General features: G+C 43.2%; 1 protein-coding gene and 1 long non-coding RNA gene across 2 annotated transcripts in view; one reads left to right on the top strand and one right to left on the bottom strand.

Annotated features, from left to right (window-relative positions):
• LOC120066498 (cAMP-dependent protein kinase type II-beta regulatory subunit-like) overlaps positions 1–16,119 on the bottom strand; it is a 28,248-nt gene extending 12,129 nt beyond the window's left edge. Inside the window, exons 1-10 of the mRNA XM_039017912.1 lie at positions 15,676–16,119; positions 11,923–11,958; positions 8,338–8,390; positions 8,010–8,093; positions 7,404–7,510; positions 6,365–6,518; positions 4,947–5,048; positions 4,624–4,698; positions 4,393–4,461; positions 4,126–4,255 (exon numbers count right to left, since the gene is read on the bottom strand). Coding sequence (XP_038873840.1) covers positions 4,126–4,255; positions 4,393–4,461; positions 4,624–4,698; positions 4,947–5,048; positions 6,365–6,518; positions 7,404–7,510; positions 8,010–8,093; positions 8,338–8,390; positions 11,923–11,958; positions 15,676–15,943 — 1,078 coding nt within the window. The 5' untranslated portion in view covers positions 15,944–16,119. The remainder of the gene's footprint in view (positions 1–4,125; positions 4,256–4,392; positions 4,462–4,623; positions 4,699–4,946; positions 5,049–6,364; positions 6,519–7,403; positions 7,511–8,009; positions 8,094–8,337; positions 8,391–11,922; positions 11,959–15,675) is intronic.
• On the top strand, positions 15,509–17,554 carry LOC120066499. The gene is made up of 3 exons (XR_005478775.1): positions 15,509–15,622; positions 15,721–15,893; positions 16,169–17,554. It is a non-coding gene; the product is annotated as an uncharacterized LOC120066499 (long non-coding RNA).
• Positions 17,555–22,875: the final 5,321 nt, after the last annotated feature.

Below are 22,875 nucleotides of genomic sequence, written 5' to 3'. Positions count from 1 at the left end.
TCAATACACAGGATGGGAAGCCATAACTGGTAAACACAAGAGGAGAGGTGTCAATACACAGGATGGGAAGCCATAACTGGTAAACACAAGAGGAGAGGTGTCAAGACACAGGGTGGGAAGCCATAACTGGTAAACACAAGAGAGGTGTCAAGACACAGGATGGGAAGCCATAACTGGTAAACACAAGAGAGGTGTCAAGACACAGGATGGGAAGCCATAACTGGTAAACACAAGAGAGGTGTCAAGACACAGGATGGGAAGCCATAACTGGTAAACACAAGAGAGGTGTCAAGACACAGGATGGGAAGCCATAACTGGTAAACACAAGAGAGGTGTCAAGACACAGGATGGGAAGCCATAACTGGTAAACACAAGAGAGGTGTCAAGACACAGGATGGGAAGCCATAACTGGTAAACACAAGAGGAGAGGTGTCAATACACAGGATGGGAAGCCATAACTGGTAAACACAAGAGGAGAGGTGTCAATACACAGGATGGGAAGCCATAACTGGTAAACACAAGAGGAGAGGTGTCAATACACAGGATGGGAAGCCATAACTGGTAAACACAAGAGAGGTGTCAAGACACAGGATGGGAAGCCATAACTGGTAAACACAAGAGAGGTGTCAAGACACAGGATGGGAAGCCATAACTGGTAAACACAAGAGAGGTGTCAAGACACAGGATGGGAAGACATAACTGGTAAACACAAGAGAGGTGTCAAGACACAGGATGGGAAGCCATAACTGGTAAACACAAGAGAGGTGTCAAGACACAGGATGGGAAGCCATAACTGGTAAACACAAGAGAGGTGTCAAGACACAGGATGGGAAGCCATAACTGGTAAACACAAGAGGAGAGGTGTCAATACACAGGATGGGAAGCCATAACTGGTAGACACAAGAGAGGTGTCAAGACACAGGATGGGAAGCCATAACTGGTAAACACAAGAGAGGTGTCAAGACACAGGATGGGAAGCCATAACTGGTAAACACAAGAGAGGTGTCAAGACACAGGATGGGAAGACATAACTGGTAAACACAAGAGAGGTGTCAAGACACAGGATGGGAAGCCATAACTGGTAAACACAAGAGAGGTGTCAAGACACAGGATGGGAAGCCATAACTGGTAAACACAAGAGAGGTGTCAAGACACAGGATGGGAAGCCATAACTGGTAAACACAAGAGAGGTGTCAAGACACAGGATGGGAAGCCATAACTGGTAAACACAAGAGAGGTGTCAAGACACAGGATGGGAAGCCATAACTGGTAAACACAAGAGAGGTGTCAAGACACAGGATGGGAAGCCATAACTGGTAAACACAAGAGGAGAGGTGTCAATACACAGGATGGGAAGCCATAACTGGTAAACACAAGAGGAGAGGTGTCAAGACACAGGATGGGAAGCCATAACTGGTAAACACAAGAGGAGAGGTGTCAAGACACAGGATGGGAAGCCATAACTGGTAAACACAAGAGGAGAGGTGTCAATACACAGGATGGGAAGCCATAACTGGTAAACACAAAAAGAGAGGTGTCAAGACACAGGATGGGAAGCCATAACTGGTAAACACAAGAGGAGAGGTGTCAAGACACAGGATGGGAAGCCATAACTGGTAAACACAAGAGAGGTGTCAATACACAGGATGGGAAGCCATAACTGGTAAACACAGGAGAGGTGTCAAGACACAGGATGGGAAGCCATAACTGGTAAACACAAGAGAGGTGTCAATACACAGCATGGGAAGCCATAACTGGTAAACACAAGAGAGGTGTCAAGACACAGGATGGGAAGCCATAACTGGTAAACACAAGAGAGGTGTCAAGACACAGGATGGGAAGCCATAACTGGTAAACACAAGAGAGGTGTCAAGACACAGGATGGGAAGCCATAACTGGTAAACACAAGAGAGGTGTCAAGACACAGGATGGGAAGACATAACTGGTAAACACAAGAGAGGTGTCAAGACACAGGATGGGAAGCCATAACTGGTAAACACAAGAGAGGTGTCAAGACACAGGATGGGAAGCCATAACTGGTAAACACAAGAGAGGTGTCAAGACACAGGATGGGAAGCCATAACTGGTAAACACAAGAGAGGTGTCAAGACACAGGATGGGAAGCCATAACTGGTAAACACAAGAGAGGTGTCAAGACACAGGATGGGAAGCCATAACTGGTAAACACAAGAGGAGAGGTGTCAATACACAGGATGGGAAGCCATAACTGGTAAACACAAGAGAGGTGTCAATACACAGGATGGGAAGCCATAACTGGTAAACACAAGAGGAGAGGTGTCAATACACAGGATGGGAAGCCATAACTGGTAAACACAAGAGGAGAGGTGTCAAGACACAGGGTGGGAAGCCATAACTGGTAAACACAAGAGCGGTGTCAAGACACAGGATGGGAAGCCATAACTGGTAAACACAAGAGAGGTGTCAAGACACAGGATGGGAAGCCATAACTGGTAAACACAAGAGAGGTGTCAAGACACAGGATGGGAAGCCATAACTGGTAAACACAAGAGAGGTGTCAAGACACAGGATGGGAAGCCATAACTGGTAAACACAAGAGAGGTGTCAAGACACAGGATGGGAAGCCATAACTGGTAAACACAAGAGAGGTGTCAAGACACAGGATGGGAAGCCATAACTGGTAAACACAAGAGGAGAGGTGTCAATACACAGGATGGGAAGCCATAACTGGTAAACACAAGAGGAGAGGTGTCAATACACAGGATGGGAAGCCATAACTGGTAAACACAAGAGAGGTGTCAAGACACAGGATGGGAAGCCATAACTGGTAAACACAAGAGAGGTGTCAAGACACAGGATGGGAAGCCATAACTGGTAAACACAAGAGAGGTGTCAAGACACAGGATGGGAAGACATAACTGGTAAACACAAGAGAGGTGTCAAGACACAGGATGGGAAGCCATAACTGGTAAACACAAGAGAGGTGTCAAGACACAGGATGGGAAGCCATAACTGGTAAACACAAGAGAGGTGTCAAGACACAGGATGGGAAGCCATAACTGGTAAACACAAGAGGAGAGGTGTCAATACACAGGATGGGAAGCCATAACTGGTAGACACAAGAGAGGTGTCAAGACACAGGATGGGAAGCCATAACTGGTAAACACAAGAGAGGTGTCAAGACACAGGATGGGAAGCCATAACTGGTAAACACAAGAGAGGTGTCAAGACACAGGATGGGAAGACATAACTGGTAAACACAAGAGAGGTGTCAAGACACAGGATGGGAAGCCATAACTGGTAAACACAAGAGAGGTGTCAAGACACAGGATGGGAAGACATAACTGGTAAACACAAGAGAGGTGTCAAGACACAGGATGGGAAGCCATAACTGGTAAACACAAGAGAGGTGTCAAGACACAGGATGGGAAGCCATAACTGGTAAACACAAGAGGAGAGGTGTCAATACACAGGATGGGAAGCCATAACTGGTAGACACAAGAGAGGTGTCAAGACACAGGATGGGAAGCCATAACTGGTAAACACAGGAGAGGTGTCAATACACAGGATGGGAAGCCATAACTGGTAAACACAAGAGGAGAGGTGTCAATACACAGGATGGGAAGCCATAACTGGTAGACACAAGAGAGGTGTCAAGACACAGGATGGGAAGCCATAACTGGTAAACACAGGAGAGGTGTCAATACACAGGATGGGAAGCCATAACTGGTAAACACAAGAGGAGAGGTGTCAATACACAGGATGGGAAGCCATAACTGGTAAACACAAGAGGAGAGGTGTCAATACACAGGATGGGAAGCCATAACTGGTAAACACAAGAGAGGTGTCAATACACAGGATGGGAAGCAGTGTGATTGTAAGTAGAGCTGTCCTCACATCACATCCTAAAAAGGATCCACATGAACAAAACTCCACTATATTATCATGCTATAATACCCCTCTATTCCACGCTGTAATGTAAAGTGTTACCATGTCACAAGTGAATGGCAGAGAAGGCTTTTGTTGGCTTTCACATAAATACAGAAGTGCTTCTCTCAAAAGCTGGTGCTTTCACTAAGACATACAGTTCTGTCATGGACTGAAACAGGAAGTCAAACAGAACATACGGTGTAGTAAAGGCAGTACCTAAACACTTGACACTTCCCACAGCGTAGGCTGAAGCAGCTCTGGGTTTGTTGGTGACGAGGGCCAGTTCTCCAAAGTACTGCCCCCTGGAGCATGTAGCTATATCCACATCCTCTTGGTCCTTTTTCGTCTAGAGAGAGAAGACATAAGAAAGCAACATAAACGACATTAAATCCCACAAATCTGTCCAAAGTAAACATTTATTTTGATGGTGCATACACAAACTACTTTTATTTAAAAAATCATCACAGAACAATGCAAACTTACCCTGGTTCTCTTCATGGTGATTCTAACTTGCCCAGATTCAACTATATAAAAACAATCTGCTAGATCACCCTGTAACAGAACATACAGGATTATGTTCAAATGGAGAATAACAAATACATAACAAAGAATGACTGAAAGAAGTCTGTTCTAGTTAGGGATCGGGAACATAACATACATGATGCATACAAACGGTGGGGTCATTTAGAACGTAAGACTGAGATGTATAAATACCTGAGAGATAATCTGTTCTCCATCGCAGAAGGTTCTAGAAGACAACACATCCACCACCTTCATTCTCTCTGAAAGCTGTGGGGGAAAAAGTGGGTTTGAGATTGGTTTCAAATTGGTTTCAAATGGATCAGTTGGTTTTACTTTAAAATACACGTTCGATTCTATTGGTAAAGAGAAAGAAAGTAGCAAAGTCTGAGACCTGCCGTCTTGCCAACTCCTATGCTCATTGTCATGCTAAACAACCATAGGAGTTGGCTAAACAGCACAAACAGGTCTGGGACCAGGCTATACATAACAAACAGGAAGAGATATCTATACTGTACCTCTAATGATGTTAACAGTGGAAGTGATTCAATCAACTCCTCGTACAGTCTCCTCTTCAACGCGTTGTTCTTCACTATGATCCTCCTGAATGTCAGACGATCCTGCAGACGACAGAGTAGATCAATCATTTCTAATGGTAGGATGAAACAGAGTAGATCAATCATTTCTAATGGTAGGATGAAAACAGAGTAGATCAATCATTTCTAATGGTAGGATAAAAACAGAGTAGATCAATCATTTCTAATGGTAGGACGAAAACAACAAGTCATGTCGATGTCTGGCATTGGTAGATACACTGAGTTTACCAAACATTAGGAACACCTTCCTAATATTGAGTTGCATGAGGGGCATAGACTCTACAATGTATGGAAAGCGTTCCATAGTGATGCTGGCTCATGTTGACTCCAATGCTTCCCACAGTTGTGTCAAGTTGGCTGGATGTCCTTGGGGTGGTGGACCATTCTTGATACACACAGAAAACTGATGAGCGTGAAAAACCCAGCAACGTTGCAGTTCGTGACACAAAGCAGTGCGCCTGACACCTACTACCATACGCCGTTCAAAGGCATTTAAAACTTTTGTTTTTCCCACTCAACCTCTGAATGACACACATACACAATACATGACTCAACTGTCTCAAGGCTTAAAACTCATTCTTTAACCCGTCCCCTCCTTTTCATCTACACTGATTGAAGTGGATTTAACAAGTGACTTCAATAAGGGACAATAGCTTTCACCTGGATTCACCTGGTCAGTCTGTGTCATGGAAAGATTCATGTTTTGTGTCTCAGTGTATATTCAAGACGCACACAGTCCACAATTTGTGATTGTTTCGTTTACTAGTACAGTACTCCATTACCACTCCTAGAGTTTCTCTAAACATTCTGTCCCTGTGTCCAACATAATATTGTCCAGCAGATGGAGCTTTATCATTAAACACATATCAAGATTTTCCACAAAAAACAGCAGAAGTATTATTATATCATGTCATTATATTATGGTCTGTAAGCATCTGGGGTTAAACACCTGGGAAAGGACACATGTGCTGCTAATGTACGGTCCAATGCTTCCAACTCAGAGAGTACAGATTCTAGGAAGCACTTTGTACAGAAACGGTTCTTTTACCTCACTGAGCTTTCTCAGCTGTTTCTCCACAGCTAAATACACAGAGGCAGAATTCTGGCAATGTACCCATCGGAGCATAATGTACCTATAAGCAACTTACAATAGAGTGAGTCCATATAAATGAACGTGATCCCTGACACATTGACAACTGAGCCATTCATCACAATGCCAGTTTCCTCCCGAAAACTGTCAGACAGCTGCTACCCCATAAGAGAATATGCACGGTTCAGTACTGTCTAGCACTGCATGTACTATGAGAAACAGTTTAGGGAACTGAAGAGCATCCACTCACCAGGCACCAGAGGGCTCCGGGCGAGGTGGAGATGATGGTAGCAGCCCTGGGGGTGTTGTACATCAGGGCCAGCTCCCCAAAGCTTCCCCTGTTATCATAGGCTCCCACGGTCTTCTCTACACCATCAACCCTCATATAGATGTCAAAGGTCCCTCTGTGAGAGAGAGAGAGAGAGAGAGAGAGAGAGAGAGAGAGAGAGAGAGAGAGAGAGAGAGAGAGAGAGAGAGAGAGAGAGAGAGAGAGAGAGATATGGAGAGGGAAGAGGGAGAGAGTAAGAGAGAGAGATATGGAGAGGGAAGAGAGAGAGAGAGAGAGAGAAATGGAGGGGGAAGAGGGAGAGAGAGATGAAGAGGGAGAGAGATGGAGGGGGAAGAGGGAGAGATGGAGATGGGGAGGGAGAGAGCGAGAGAGCGAGATGGAGAGAGCCAATTGGATCATATAACAGTCCTTTCAAGACGAATACTGTGATCTTTATTAGACCTTGTTTTTTTTACCAGGTTAGTCTCATTGAGATGAACAAATCTCTTTTACAAGAGAGACCGTGTCAAAATAGCAGCGCACAAAGTTTCAAACCACTTACAGCATAAAACACAAAGCTCTACAGTTTAAAATATACATGTACACACTGAGCACAAGATGGCTTGGGGAAGTGTGGTGCAACTAGCACTTTTCCATCATAGTGTTTACCCTAGCTGAAATGATTAGCTGAAATGAAACTATTGCCAAATATACTGTGATGTAATGTAGCAAATTTGGGAAGTAACCCCGGGCCGGCTGTCAGTCCAATGTCAGTCCAGTATGAAGGAAGTTAGTAGTTTCGCAAGCCAATGCTAACTAGCGTTAGCACAATAACTAGAAGTCTATGACTATCTGCTAGCATGCTAAACTACCTCTATCTTCCTTCCTACTGAACACAGAGACATAACAAAGTTCATCTGAAGTAGATAAAGGGCATCATTGCTAACATCCCAAAGTATCCCCTTTAACCGTTGAGCCAAGAGATCCAAACCTCTTGACGAGGTTGCTACTACAGAATTACCTTTCAATGACGTAGAAGTTGTCGCCATCGTCATCTTCATCTATGATGTGTTCTCCTACCTCAAGGAACTTCTCAAACATGGCATCCAGTACTTGGGAAAATTGTTCCTGTGATATGAGAAAACAAACAATAAATAACAATTCAAACTGAATCAAAGACCTGTGGATTATATTAAACTATAAGTATATTCAATTAGAAAACCAACATTGTATTGAATATTTGTAATAGTAATGCCACATTACCCATTACATATGCCACAGCATCATCACAGTACAGTATGTAAGATAAATGAATACTTGAACTTGATTCCTCTCTACATGCAGTTACAGTATTTCAAAATAACTAGCTAAAAAAAATCCCACAGTGCACCGGGCCATGACAAAGTTACAGGCCCCGGGCTACGGTCTGTTCTGTTTTCTGTGTACAGTTAGTGTGTGTGTGCATACATGTGCCAATGTGTGTGTTTGTTTGTGTGTGTATTTGTGTGTGCGTGTGTGTGTGTGTGTGTGTACAGAGTACGTCAGTCCATTGAATCACAGCAGCCAGTGGGTGGAGGGGCAGGGAGGCCCACTCAGCCTAAAATGAGGGAATATTTCTTCAGTTTACCGGGTCCAGGTTTTTGAACAGCAGGATGTCTCTGCAAGCCTCCTGTAGTCTCTGCCTCTGTTCGTCTGTTTTAGGATGGGTGACCTGGGAAAACACACACGCCACTCGTGTTATTCACAGAGAGACATTTAGAGCGGAAACGTCATTAACATGATGCCACCATAACTCATACATCCCGTACACTACCTCCAATACTAATCAAGTACAATATCAAGTGGAATCAAGATCCTGTATCCTGTAGTTCCTCTGTAATACTTAGTTTTCAGTTGTACAGTAACACTATTTTGAAGTGGTACAGTCCCTCCTCTGTCTGTCTGGGCCATCTTACCCTCTGTTCTTTGTCTTCCTCGTCTTCATCAGGGTTGAACGCCTCGGCACAAACTGTGTGATAGAAGAGATGAATGAAAGTTACTGCAAGACATTCACATTCACTCAAAATACAATACAATACATTAAGCAGAAAGGTTCTGTTAAAAGACATACAGTCATTCTGAAGCCATACAAATAGTAAACAAAACAATCTAAGATAGTCCATGTTAAAAGATCCAAGACTATATGGGGTGAGAGTGAGATTCTGGGAGTTTAACAGGATTTCTACCATGATCCCACTTATCCCAGTCATATAAGCAACTGTCTAATTCTGCTGAGATGAAGAGTCTTTGTGATATACTTAACACCACACCATTGTTTAAAGTGTGGGGGTTTCATCAACGTGACATTTGTACAAACATATAGATATGATCTCCTTCCTGTAAACGTGCTCAATGCTCCATGACATCACAGAGAGATTCAGTAGACATATTAAACTCTTTAAAACATATCAGAACAACTGGACCAGAGCTCAGCCCTTCTACTTGTCAATGACAAAGCGCATATCTATTGTTTACACATAACCTATATTGTATTTGGCGACTAGACCTTATTTATACTTTTCCATTCGAAAGGAATCACACTATAATTTTTCATTATGTAAAATAAATATGCTTTTTTTATATAGAGCCTGAAGACCGTTTTTTTTGTTGCAGTGTGTGGACTTCTCCTGTACCACACAAAAACAAAACAGGTATCTTGACCCCAACCTCCCCTGAAGACCTCTTACACTCCCTTACTGCTGGCATGATTCAGTATGGTTGACCAGCCTATCAGCGAGGCCAGTGAGCGCAGCGGTCAGTATGGTTGACCAGCCTATCAGCGAGGCCGGTGAGCGCAGCAGTCAGTATGGTTGACCAGCCTATCAGCGAGGCCAGCGAGCGCAGCGGTCAGTATGGTTGACCAGCCTATCAGCGAGGCCAGTGAGCGCAGCGGTCAGTATGGTTGACCAGCCTATCATCGAGGCCAGTGAGTGCAGCAGTCAGTATGGTTGACCAGCCTATCAGCGAGGCCGGTGAGCGCAGCAGTCAGTATGGTTGACCAGCCTATCAGCGAGGCCAGTGAGCACAGCAACCAGTATGGTTGACCAGCCTATCAGCGAGGCCGGTGAGCGCAGCAACCAGTATGGTTGACCAGCCTATCAGCGAGGCCGGTGAGCACAGCAACCAGTGAGGTTGACCAGCCTATCAGCGAGGCCGGTGAGCGCAGCAACCAGTATGGTTGACCAGCCTAGCCCATAAGCTCCTACATGCCTCCAGCCAACCATCCTGTTACCAACCATGCAGATAATGGTACAGTCACTCCTCTGTCTGTCTGTATAACCTCAAGCTCCCACACAGGAAACTAGGATAGATCCTCATCTCAACAGTGTCCTCCTGCACCTGGTTTGAACTCATGTCACCCTACATCATTCACTGATTCATTTCCTTCCTGTTCTTCTCTGATGGGAGATAGAGATGAATTACCACCGTTGTCTCTACTGTAAGCAGAGGCCAAATGAATCACAGTGGAGAAACAGTTATGATTAATGACCTCCGTGTTTTAATACCTCAACTTTTTCCATATCAGTTACATTTAAAAAAAAACTTAAGTGCAGCCTGACTGTCAGTGTAACTTCAGAAGGTATCCTTGATACGAGATTTAACGGTTTGTTTTATAGGTAGACCGCTGACTGAACGAAGAGGCCAGACAAAGTTAGTGCTGTACTGTAGAAGATAGAAAATTCCTGGTAAAAGCATGTCAATTATTGAAATGGTGCCATGTTGTTCTATAAAACAGACAATGGGGTGCTGACTGAATGACTGCTGACTGAATGACTGCTGACTGAATGACTGCTGACTGAATGACTGCTGACTGAATGACTGCTGACTGAATGACTGCTGACTGAATGACTGCTGACTGCTGACTGAATGACTGCTGACTTCAGGCTCTCTGGGAATGGGTATCTCACGGTTGAGAAGCTAAGCTTTTGGCTTTTGTTCCAGCCCAGTAGTAATACACCTGCAGTGGTGTAAAGTACTTCAGTAAAAATACTTTAAAGTACTACTTAAGTCGTTTTCGTTGGGTATCTGTACTTTACTATTTATATGTTTGACAACTTTTACTTCACTACATTCCCAAAGAAAATAATGTACACTACCGTTCAAAAGTGTGGGGTCACTTAGAAATGTCCTTGTTTTTGAAAGAAAAGCAAATTTTTGTCCTTGACCAGAAATACAGTGTAGACATTGTTAATGTTGTAAATGACTATTGTAGCTGGAAACGGCAGATTATGTTATGGAATATCTACATAGGCGTACAGAGGCCCATTATCAGCAACCATCACTCCTGTGTTCCAATGGCATGTTGTGTTAGCTAATCAAAGTTTATAATTTTAAAAGGCTAATTGATCATTAGAAAACCCTTTTGCAAATATGTTAGCACAGCTGAAAATTGTTGTAATAAAACTGGCCTTCTTTAGACTAGTTGAGTATCTGGAGCATCAGCATTTGTGGGTTCGATTACAGGCTCAAAATGGCCAGAAACAAAGAACTTTCTTCTGAAACACGTCAGTCTATTCTTGTTCTGAGAAATTAAGGCTATTCCATGCGAGAAATTGCCAAGAAACTGAAGATCTCGTACAACGCTGTGTACTACTCCCTTCACAGAACAGCGCAAACTGACTCTAACCAGTATAGAAAGAGGAGTGGGAGGCCCCGGTGCACAACTGAGCAAGAGAACAAGTACATTAGAGTGTCTAGTTTGAGAAACAGACGCCTCACAAGTCCTCAACTGGCAGCTTCATTAAATAGTACCCACAAAACACCAGTCTAAACGTCAACAGTGAAGAGGTGATTCCGGGATGCTGGCCTTCTAGGCAGAATTCCTCTGTCCAGTGTCTGTGTTCTTTTGCCCATCTTAATCTTTTCTTTTTATTGGCCAGTCTGAGATTTGGCTTTTTCTTTACAACTCTGCCTAGAAGGCCAGCATCTCGGAGTTATCTCTTCACTGTTGACGTTGAGACTGGTGTTTTGAGGGTACTATTTAATAAAGCTCCCTTTTGAGGACTTGTGAGGTGTTTGTTTCTCAAACTAGACACTCTAATGTACTTGTCCTCTTGCTCAGTTGTGTACCGGGGCCTCCCACTCCTCTTTCTATACTGGTTAGATCAATTAGCCTTTTAAAATGATACACTTGGATTAGCTAACACAACGTGCCATTGGAACACAGGAGTGATGGTTGCTGATAATGGGCCTCTGTACGCCTATGTAGATATTCCATAAAAAATCTTCAGTTTCCAGCTACAATAGTCATTTACAACATTAACAATGTCTACACTGTATTTCTGATCAATTTCAAGTATATTTTAGCAATTACATTTATTTTTGATACTTAAGTATATTTAAAACCATATACTTTTACTCAAGTAGTATTTTACTGGGTGACTTTCACTTTTACTTGAGTCATTTTCTATTACTTTATCTTTACTTTTACTCAAGTATGACAATTGGGTACTTTTTCCACCACTGCACACCTGACATAACAACAGATGTAACACACTCACCTGATGCTCTTCTAATGAATCGACTCATCACTGGAGCTGAAATAAGAGGAAAGCAAAATGTTAGGTCATCATATAGGATTAATTTAGGATTCGTATAGGATTCATATCGGATTCATATAAGATTCAAATCAGATTCATATCGGATTCATATAAGATTCAAATCAGATTCATATCGGATTCATATAAGATTCAAATCAGATTCATATAAGATTCAAATCAGATTTATATCGGATTCATATAGGATTCAAATCAGATTCGTATCGGATTCATATCGGATTACATTCCGTTAAGGCCAAAGAAAGAAAGAGGACTTCCAATATTGCAGTGATACCATACAGATGACGTGTTCTGAGAAATGTGTCAAAGCTGGCAACTGAATAATGGGTGAAAAGGACATTTGATCTACTGTGGATTGTTATAACAAAATGTTAATCACAGACGTGACCTAATGCTTAATGCATATCCTCTCTCTTTGATAACTCCATCAAACCAGGTAAACCATAACTGCTATTGGTCAATATTGCCCATGCAGAGCTAACATGGCTGCCATAGAATTGGTGGTGTTATGTAAATGCATCATAATACATCAAACTGTCCAAACTCTCTCTACTATATCTTTGGCTCTACATAAAACCAGGTATGCACACACCCTTTGCTGACCTAAAACTCATAACAGGGAACAGCTGAGTCCTTTGAATTGCATTTTGCTTCTCTGAACAAAATTTAATTGAGAATGAATTTAAAGCATCACTGAACCAAAGCAATTTAAAAACACTTCGCACTAGAACAATACCTCCACATGAAAAATACATTAGGTAAGAGGTCTCATCTCATCCATGAATACCTACTTAGCCAGCCTCTCTCTCTCTTCCCCTCTCTCTCTCTCTCTCGTCTAAATATAATTATGAACTGAGGGCCTGGGTTGGTTGTGTTATGTAAGGGGGAATTATAGGTCCTCTCACGGGCCATGAAAAGTGCAGTCAAGGCTTGCCAGTAACAGGAAGATTGAATGCACCTGACTGCACCTGTCCTGAAACAACCATCTCTCAGGGTTTGTACCATAGCTACATTACTAATTGTTTATAAAATAATAATCAGACGCAGACACGTGATGGGTCGAAGCCAGATGGAACTCAAGTCTGTGATGAGCTCAGACTGTTTACTTTAGATTCACTGACTACGGAAACCCAGGAGGCACAACTTCCCACAATACCATATGCATGTCGCACCAACATAAATCTACAAAGAGATATATATATTATCTCTGCATGTCAGAGATAATCAACTAGATTCAGCCACAAGCCAATTTATTTTAAGCGGATGGTCAGGGGGCCGGAACATAATTACAAATTATTTATAGACTGCAAATTGACCGCAAGAAGCCAAAACAGATATAATATTTCACTTAAACATAATAATTTCAAACTTTGCTTACATTTGTATACGATATCACATATATCTCTCTATTATGCATGGGAACACTTTGGACCAAAGATTTCCAAAATTAAAATCACTTGGAGCTGATTCACTGGTGTTTTCACAGTTTAATGTCCAACAATAAAACAAAAATATTTTTTTTTTTTGCTCAGAAAACTTGGGGGGGGGGGGGGGGGGCAAATAAAACCATCCGCGGGCCACCAAGTAGGGAACCCTGACATGTGTTTTTGTCCCACTATTATAACAAACTGGAACAGAACATTGTGGTGATACTGTGTCAGGGCCAAGGGCTCATGGGAGTAATGTGGCATTGGCTGCATGTAGCATTTCTGCATCAGCCAAGGTCTTATCTTCTCTCTTCTAGTCTATTCTATTCTACTCTATTCCATCTGCAAGCAGTAATAGTGCATGGGGCTTGTTCTATTCTATATGCAAGCAGTAATCGTGCATGGGGCTTGTCCTATTCTATATGCAAGCAGTAATCGTGCATGGGGTTTGTTCTATTCTATATGCAAGCAGTAATAGTGCATGGGGTTTGTTCTATTCTATATGCAAGCAGTAATCGTGCATGGGGCTTGTTCTATTCTATATGCAAGCAGTAATAGTGCATGGGGTTTGTTCTATTCTATATGCAAGCAGTAATAGTGCATGGGGTTTGTTCTATTCTATATGCAAGCAGTAATAGTGCATGGGGCTTGTTCTATTCTATATGCAAGCAGTAATAGTGCATGGGGCTTGTTCTATTCTATATGCAAGCAGTAATCGTGCATGGGGCTTGTCCTATTCTATATGCAAGCAGTAATCGTGCATGGGGCTTGTTCCATTCTATTCTATATACATGTGTTACATAAAATGTATAAACAGAGAATGTAGGCCTAGGCCTGTTGCAGCCTTGCCTGACGATGCAAACAGAATTGTTCCACTGCTCTATCGTTCGCTTCAGCCTGAGACTGCCATCACTGAAGTCGTTTGTAGTGAAGTCAAAATTAGGGGGTGTTGTACAAAACAAAGTAATCAGCGATTGGATCATCTCTAACCAATCAGATTATCAAAGCCAATGGTGAATCTTCAAAACATCACTTTACCCATTTGTGTTCTTTTCTGGCTCTGGCCCAACCCATTGGTTTCTGAGACCAATCAGACGGTCTAGAATGGATTTCCAATGGATTTCCATTCTAGGAATCTTCAGGGAGATACTCAGATCCCCAATCAATGAGGTGGTTCGATTGATCTGGCCCGGGCTACACCGAGCTATGGCCCATCACGTCATCGGGCGAAAGTGGGGAGGGAAGAGAGCCCTTCTCAAATCAAACAGTAATCTGCACCACTCTGGCCATGTTGTCAACAAGGCAGCATGGGGCATTGTCCAGAAAAATACATATATTTTCCTTAAAATAAAATGTTAGAATTTTCAAACTATATACTTTTCATTGAGAAGGCAGATAATGCGTTTTTATCAAAAGCAATCACTTTTGCATGTGAAAACAAAGAATCCTACTCATTACTACACGTGCATAATTACGTCACTTTTGTTTTGACACGGACAGAGCGGGACACCACCTGGCTCACGCCCGGGAGGCAACCTGGTTCCAAATCGAATGCAATCAACTTTCAGCCGGTTCAAAACACATCTACACGGGCGACCAGCCGAGATTAATCGCACCCCCTTATTGGCGAGAAAAAACTAACGTCCGTGGGCGTGACGTAACGTTTGGCCAGAGGAAGGAGTTTGGGTAGCCAGGCAAGTTGCAGCCCTGGGTGGCCTATCCTCCTAATAGCAGGCATCCAGACTTCCTCTTCAGTCAGGCTCCACAACCACTAAGTAATGGATTGCTAACCTGTCACAAACACGTTTCCCCCCCAACTTCCTTTACTTTCAGACCTACAGAGCTGTACAATGCCAATAACATACTGTTACATATGAAATGTAAAAGGCTTATGCGATTTTTATCACGAGGACTGTATAGGCTCTCGTTCCCTCTGTAGTAACTTGACCTAAATGCACTGTATCGCCCTAATGATGTCAAATGAAATCAGGATACGCCGTCGGTTAGAGATCAAAGACTACACAGCTATACTGTATGTTCATTAGTATGCACGTCAATCAGCCACCATGGCATGACCATATATGGGCAATACCAGCCCAGACTAAATAAATGCCATGGTGTTGTTACAATGTGGCAAGCAATTCGATGCTAATCACACACACACCACTGGCTACAGTGGCTATATTCTCTCTAGGAGGCAAACACATATTACAATTGTAGGATTCCATTGGCTGTAGAATATAATATACACTTGGTTATTATTCTTTACCAATGAATTCCTCGTCGTCACTCTCCTCTTCCTCTCCATTTTCAGAATCGATCTGCATGGCTTCGTCGATGAAATTGACCGCTTTCCCACTGGGTCGCGTGGCCGAATGTTGGTCATTGCCGAACGCGGCCCCGGTAGTCTCACTGTCCTTCAGTTGGGTGAAATACTGCAACGCGAATTCGAGCAAATCTCCCGGCTGATTCCGTAACACTTCCACGGTAAAGCTCTGCAACAGCTCCGTCAATCCTTCAGGAATTTCTATACTCATTCCTGATGTCAAATCTATGAGAAATACGAATAAAATGTACAATTAATGTGCTTCCCAAATAACGAAATAATTATATTCAATTCTAAATACAAGAGACTGAAAAAAATGAAACTGGGAAAAACGCTTAATTGCCCGGTGAATGTTTTATAATCCACGTGCAATGTAGAGAATCCTTTCAGTATGTTGAATGAAAATGGCATCTTCTGCTGCTCTTGCTGGTTACAGGAAACCCACGCATGTGACCCGAGAAACCATGGCAACCACCCACCCAGGGATTGCGTATGAGAAGCGAGCTGCAGCAATGCATAGGATGGCAAAAACTGCAGTGGCATGTTGTGAGCGTTGACTCATTTAATGTAACCAAACATAATAGCCTACTCAGAGATGGACATAGCAAAAATGTGTAAGATTTGTTTATATATATACATATATATATATAAAAGGAATATCATTATGGCACTGGATTCATAAATAAACTGGTAGTCTTATAATGAATATGCATAAAGCAGCTGTCAGTTGCTTCAGGCTATTCTGTTGTAGTCTGTTCTGTTTACAGTCATTGGTTCAAATTCAAGCTGGACAAATGGCCACAATTTACAGTAAATGGCCTATATTATGTTTATTTTAACAACTATGTGTTAAATTATGTAAAGATAATTCCAGCTAAAAGCTAAAAAGGGAGTACAATTAGACTTGCGCTTCCTGTTCTGACCCACTTCCTTTCTGTCTTTAGGGAGGAAACATAATAAATCAGTCAGACAGGGTTATTGTCAAGGGACTAGGTTTCTGTGCTGAGCAGAGGACCAGCTTTTTTCTTTCCCTCTCAGACCCATTTTACTGGAGATCGTCAAGGGACCTGTGGCCACTTTGCTGTAAAGGACTAGCCTGGTCCCAGATCTGTTTGTGCTTTTTTGCCAACTCCTATGGTCCTTTTCACACCAATGACTATAGTGGATAGTGGCTGGTAAAATGGTACAAACAGATCTGGGACCAGTCACACATATGCATGGGGTTTTCCCTCTTAATATACATTCTGTGTGTGTCCATCATCCTCACACAGTCAATTTTCATCCGTAGAATTCAAGTAACAAACAATAGTTTGTGTGTAATTCAAACCCTGATGTATTGTTGTAATCCCAGCAAGGCAGTGTTCCCAAACGGTTGCAGATGTGACTGACTGTGCCCTCCTGGCCTTGTGGTTGGCAGCAGCCATCCAGTCTTTTCCCCGGCAGATTTGGATAGAAGAATGGGGTATTAGAAGAATATCAGTGTGGGAACATTTGATACCAAACTACTGTAGGTGCGTAAAACATAGGGAGGGAGACATATATGTGTTTTGACACAGTATAACAACAATTTGATTTAAAATGTAATTCAATGTGGACACAGTCGTATTAGAGCATTTCAGACTGGAGGGTTTTGAGAGACTATTCTGTTTCCTGTTTATTAACAGATTGAGAGTCATTACAGTTATAAGAAAACACTAACAAAGAACCCACCTGTGTGTTTTCCTGTAGGCTGACTCCCTGATACCCTCACTATACAGCAGTCTACACAACACCAACACCACCATCATCATCACCATCATCACCACCACAACCATCATCATCAACACCACCACCATCATCACCATCATCAACACCACCATCATCATCACCACCATCAACACCACCACCACCACCATCATCACCATCCTCACCACCACAACCATCATCATCAACACCACCACCATCACCACCACAACCATCATCAACACCACCATCCCAAACATCATCACCATCAACACCACCATGAACCCCACCACCATCATCACAACCACCATCAACACAACCACCATCATCATCACCATCAACACCACCACCATCATCACCACCACAACCATCATCAACACCACCATCCCAAACATCATCACCATCAACACCACCATGAACCCCACCACCATCATCACAACCACCATCAACACAACCACCATCATCATCACCATCAACACCACCACCATCATCACCACCACAACCATCATCAACACCACCATCCCAAACATCATCACCATCAACACCACCATCAACCCCACCACCATCATCACAACCACCATCATCACAACCACCATCAACACAACCACCATCATCAACACCACAATCACCACCACCACCACCATCCCCACCACCACCACCATCCCCACCCCCACCACCATCATCACCCCCACCACCATCATCACCCCCACCACCATCAACACCACCATCATCACCACCACCATCATCACCACCACCATCACCATCATCACCACCATCAACACCACCATCATCACCATCAACACCACCATCATCACCATCACCATCATCACCACCATCAACACCACCATCAACACCACCACCACCATCATCAACACCACCATCCCCATCATCACCACCACCATCATCATCACCACCATCATCATCACCACCATCATCATCATCACCACCAACACCACCCCAACCATCATCATCACCACCACCATCATCATCAACATCACCATCATCAATACCACCATCACCACCATCCCCATCATCACCACCACCATCCCCACCACCATCATCACCACCACCATCCCCACCATCAACACCACCATCATCATCAACACCACCATCACCATCATCACCACCCCCATCATCACCACCACCAACCACCGTCATCACCACCATCAAAACCACCATCCCTATCATCACCTCCACCATCCCCACCACCATCATCACCACCCCCATCATCACCACCACCATCCCCACCATCATCACCACCATCAAAACCACGATCAACACCACCATCCCCACCACCATCATCATCACCACCATCAACACCACCATCCCCATCATCATCCCCACCATCATCACCACCACCATCATCATCATCACCACCATCATCACCACCACAACCACCACCAAAACCATCACCATCACAACCACCATCATCAACACCATCATCACCACCACCATCAACACCATCAACACCACCACCACCATCAAAACCATCATCACCATCACAACCACCATCATCACCACCACCATCATCATCATCACCACCATCATCACCACCATCAACACCACCATCATCACCACCATCAACACCACCATCCCCATCATCATCACCACCATCACCACCACCATCATCACCATCAACACCACCATCCCCATCATCATCACCACCATCACCACCACCATCATCATCACCACCATCAACACCACCATCCCTACCATCACCACCACCATCACCACCACCATCATCATCATCACCACCATCATCATCATCATCACCACCATCATCACCACCACCATCAACACCATCACCACCATCATCATCACCATCCCCACCATCATCATCACCATCATCACCACTCTGTACAACTTGTTCTGTACGCTTTTAACTTCATTTTCTAATGACACTGAAACTTTTAAAATTAGTAATGTATTGTGTTTGTTTATTTATGTAACATATCTTTGTGTGTTAAAAATGCAGGGTAATGAAACTGTGGCTGTAGACAGTGTTTCTAAAATGATTTCCTACTCGACAGAAATGTAAATGTGTGTGTGTGTATCTTGTCTGAAATTCCTAGATGTTAAGTAATTGATTTCTCAATTTATAAATAAATTAATAAAATACGCTTCTCATTATTTATTTGCATTCGACAGTTTAACTTACAGTAAAACTAATAGCGTAAATAGATTCACCATTGATCTTCATGATTATCATTTCTGTCTCCTTCTGTAACTCTCTCTGCAGAAACATGATGATCAGTATGGCCAAGTGATCAGGTGAAAAGTTTACATCACTGATGTTTCAGTGAAAACACTCGCAAAGGCCTAATGCACTATTGCGCCAGGCACACTGCAGAAACTCCAGAGGGTCTCTTTTTTTCCTAGCCACCGTGCTTCTACACCTGCATCGCTTGCTGTTTGGGGTTTTAGGCTGGGTTTCTGTACAGCACTTTGAGATATCAGCTGATGTACGAAGGGCTATATAAATACATTTGATTTGATTCCACCACTGAAAATGTACTGAAGCACGTCACGGGGTACTGTTAAGATCTTGCTGCATTCATCTCTCCCCCCCATCGACCTCTTCAACTCTTTCGAGCACCAATAAAAGTACACAAAGGATATTGTTTCCTGATGAATGAAAATGTGTGCGTGAACAGCTCTATCCTTTGTGCCAGGTCTGAAGGTGCCCACATTGGCATACATATCTGCTTCAATATCCATGACCTTCGTTGCATTGAGGTTTTGGCTAGATTATGGAGACGTAATTTATAGATCGGCAGGTGAGGGTGCTCTCGAGCGGCTAGATGTTCTTTACCATTCGGCCATCAGATTTGCCACCGATGCTCCTTATAGGACACATCACTGCACACTATACTCCTCTGTAACCTGGTCATCTCTGTATACCCGTCGCAAGACCCACTGGTTGTTGCTTATTTAGAAAACCCTCTTAGGCCTCACTCCCCCCTATCTGAGATATCTACTGCAGCCCTCATCCTCCACATACAACACCCATTCTGCCAGTCACATTCTGTTAAAGTTCCCCAAAGCACACACATCCCTGGGTCGCTCCTCTTTTCAGTTCGCTGCAGCTAGAGACTGGAACGAGCTGCATCAAACACTCAAACTGGACCGTCTTATCTCCATCTCTTCATTCAAAGACTCAATCATGGACACTCTCTTACTGACAGTTGTGGCTGCTTCTCATGCTGTATTGTTGTCTCTACCGTCTTGCCCTTTGTCCTGTTGTCTGTGGCCAATAATGTTTGTACCATGTTTTGTGCTGCTGCCATGTTGTGTTGCTACCGTGCTATGTTGTTATGTTGTGTTGCTACCATGCTATGTTGTCATGTTGTGTTGCTACCATGCTATGTTTTCTTAGGTCTGTCTTTATGTAATGTTATGGTCTCTCTCAAATCAAACTATTTGTCACATGCGCCGAATACAACACGTGTAGACTTTACCGTGAAATGCTTACTTTACAAGCCCTTAACCAACAGTGCAGTTCAAGAAGAGTTAAGAAAATATTTACCATGTAGGTGGCGGTGAAGTGGCTGACTGTCCTCTCTTGTTGTGATGTGTGTTTTGTCCTATATTTGTATTTTATTTTTAATCCCAGCCCCTGTACCAGCAGGAGGCCTTTTGCCTTCTGGAAGGCCGTCATTGTAAATAAGAATTTGTTCTTAACTGACTTGCCTAGTTAAATAAAGGTTAAATAAATATTGTCCTGAGCTCACTTCGACACCCTTAACGGGCTCAAATACAGTAACTTCCACTGTTACTTCAGCTAGGTTTACACTAGTGTTTGCTCCCTGTACTGCCCTGGTCTCTGTTTGCTCCCTGTACTGCCCTGGTCTCTGTTTGCTCCCTGTACTGCCCTGGTCTCTGTTTGCTCCCTGTACTGCCCTGGTCTCTGTTTGCTCCCTGTACTGCCCTGGTCTCTGTGACTTACTGTGACTGATGCTGCTTTGTATGTCCACAGTGGCGATTTTAGCATGCAAATCTTGGTGGGGCAAAAAATAAAAAATACTAATATGCATGTCAGCAACACAACACTAAACAATACATGAATTGCACTATAAAGGTGACAAAAAGTGCCCAAAAACTGTTAGGACCTACATAAAGCTGTCCCAACAGCAGAGTCCAAACATATCAGTCCCAACATCTTACCACTGCTACTCCTGGTTATTAGCAGAGCCTTGTCTGGCAGCGAAACAGTTAATTCAGGCTCATTTACTGCCTTTTAAGAAAACATAGCTGATATGGCTGACTTGCTTAAACAAATGTGGTTTCTACTGACAATTGAGATGTACAAACTATGGCATAATGGGATGACGAGTGGATAAGAGGCAATCCGTAATTCCGATTAACACATTAATGAGCGAGCTAGGACGGCCGTACAGTAGTCAATATAACTATTTGTTCAGCACTTTTTGAAATGTACAGCGACAGAATTCAGAACTTGGACCGTTCTTACAGTATTCTCCCTGTACAATAAGTCAGAACCGCAGGATAAATAAAGGGGGCATTTAAGCAGACAATGAAAGCTCTTACAATATTTGATGATTACATTTCCTTAAAACAGGTTATAGGCAACATGTGCACCACCAAGTCAGAACAGTAGTCGAAATTAAGAGCGGAAAAGGGACCAAATTATTAGGGTGAGGCACATGAGCTACTAACAGCTTACCACACAACATACACTTAGTATTACTTTCTTAGCTAAAGTATACATATCTCCCTGGCATATTACATAATGTATGCATCAGCATACAAGACATTCTGAACTCGCCGTGTTTTGCTTGTGCTGCACGGCGGTCCTTCGCGGGTAAATTTTGTCGTCAAACTTTGTCATCAAAGTCTGGCATTCTCAGGATTTATGGTGTTTTCAAGACAACTGGGAACTCGGGGAAAAAAACAAGGTCGAATCATGATGGCGTCAGTGATCTTCAGGTCGGAGCTCCCGACTTGCAATTTCGAGTTGGATGACCGTTCAAAACGTATTTTCCCAGTCGGCGCTAGTTTTTTTCCCCAAGTTCCCAGTTGTCTTGAACTCACTGAAGTCAGATTTCCCAGTTCTGAGTTTCCAGTTGTTTTGAGCGAGGCAGAAGTCATGCTGGATTGACAGCATGGCCAATGTTGAATGTTTATCCTTTTAAGCTTTGAAAAGAGACCCTTTAAACCCAGACTTGGGACCACACATCCACTCCACTGAATAGCAGGCTAGTGATTGCATTGCAATGCTTGCAGTTAGCCACCTATTGTTGAATTTGTGATTTCTAACTCGTTGTGTAATGTTTATGTCCAATGGCCGATGAGCACTTCATATGACAAGATTTATTTTCCGCTGGCTCCCCCATCACCACATAAAGCACTGAGCTAGGCTGAAACACCTGCATTTTGGAGCTGCCTTACTCAAGAAAACAA

This window comes from Salvelinus namaycush, chromosome 21 (assembly GCF_016432855.1).
Source record: "Salvelinus namaycush isolate Seneca chromosome 21, SaNama_1.0, whole genome shotgun sequence".
Classification (NCBI taxonomy): domain Eukaryota; kingdom Metazoa; phylum Chordata; class Actinopteri; order Salmoniformes; family Salmonidae; genus Salvelinus; species Salvelinus namaycush.
This window is presented reverse-complemented; position numbering and strand designations above follow the sequence as displayed.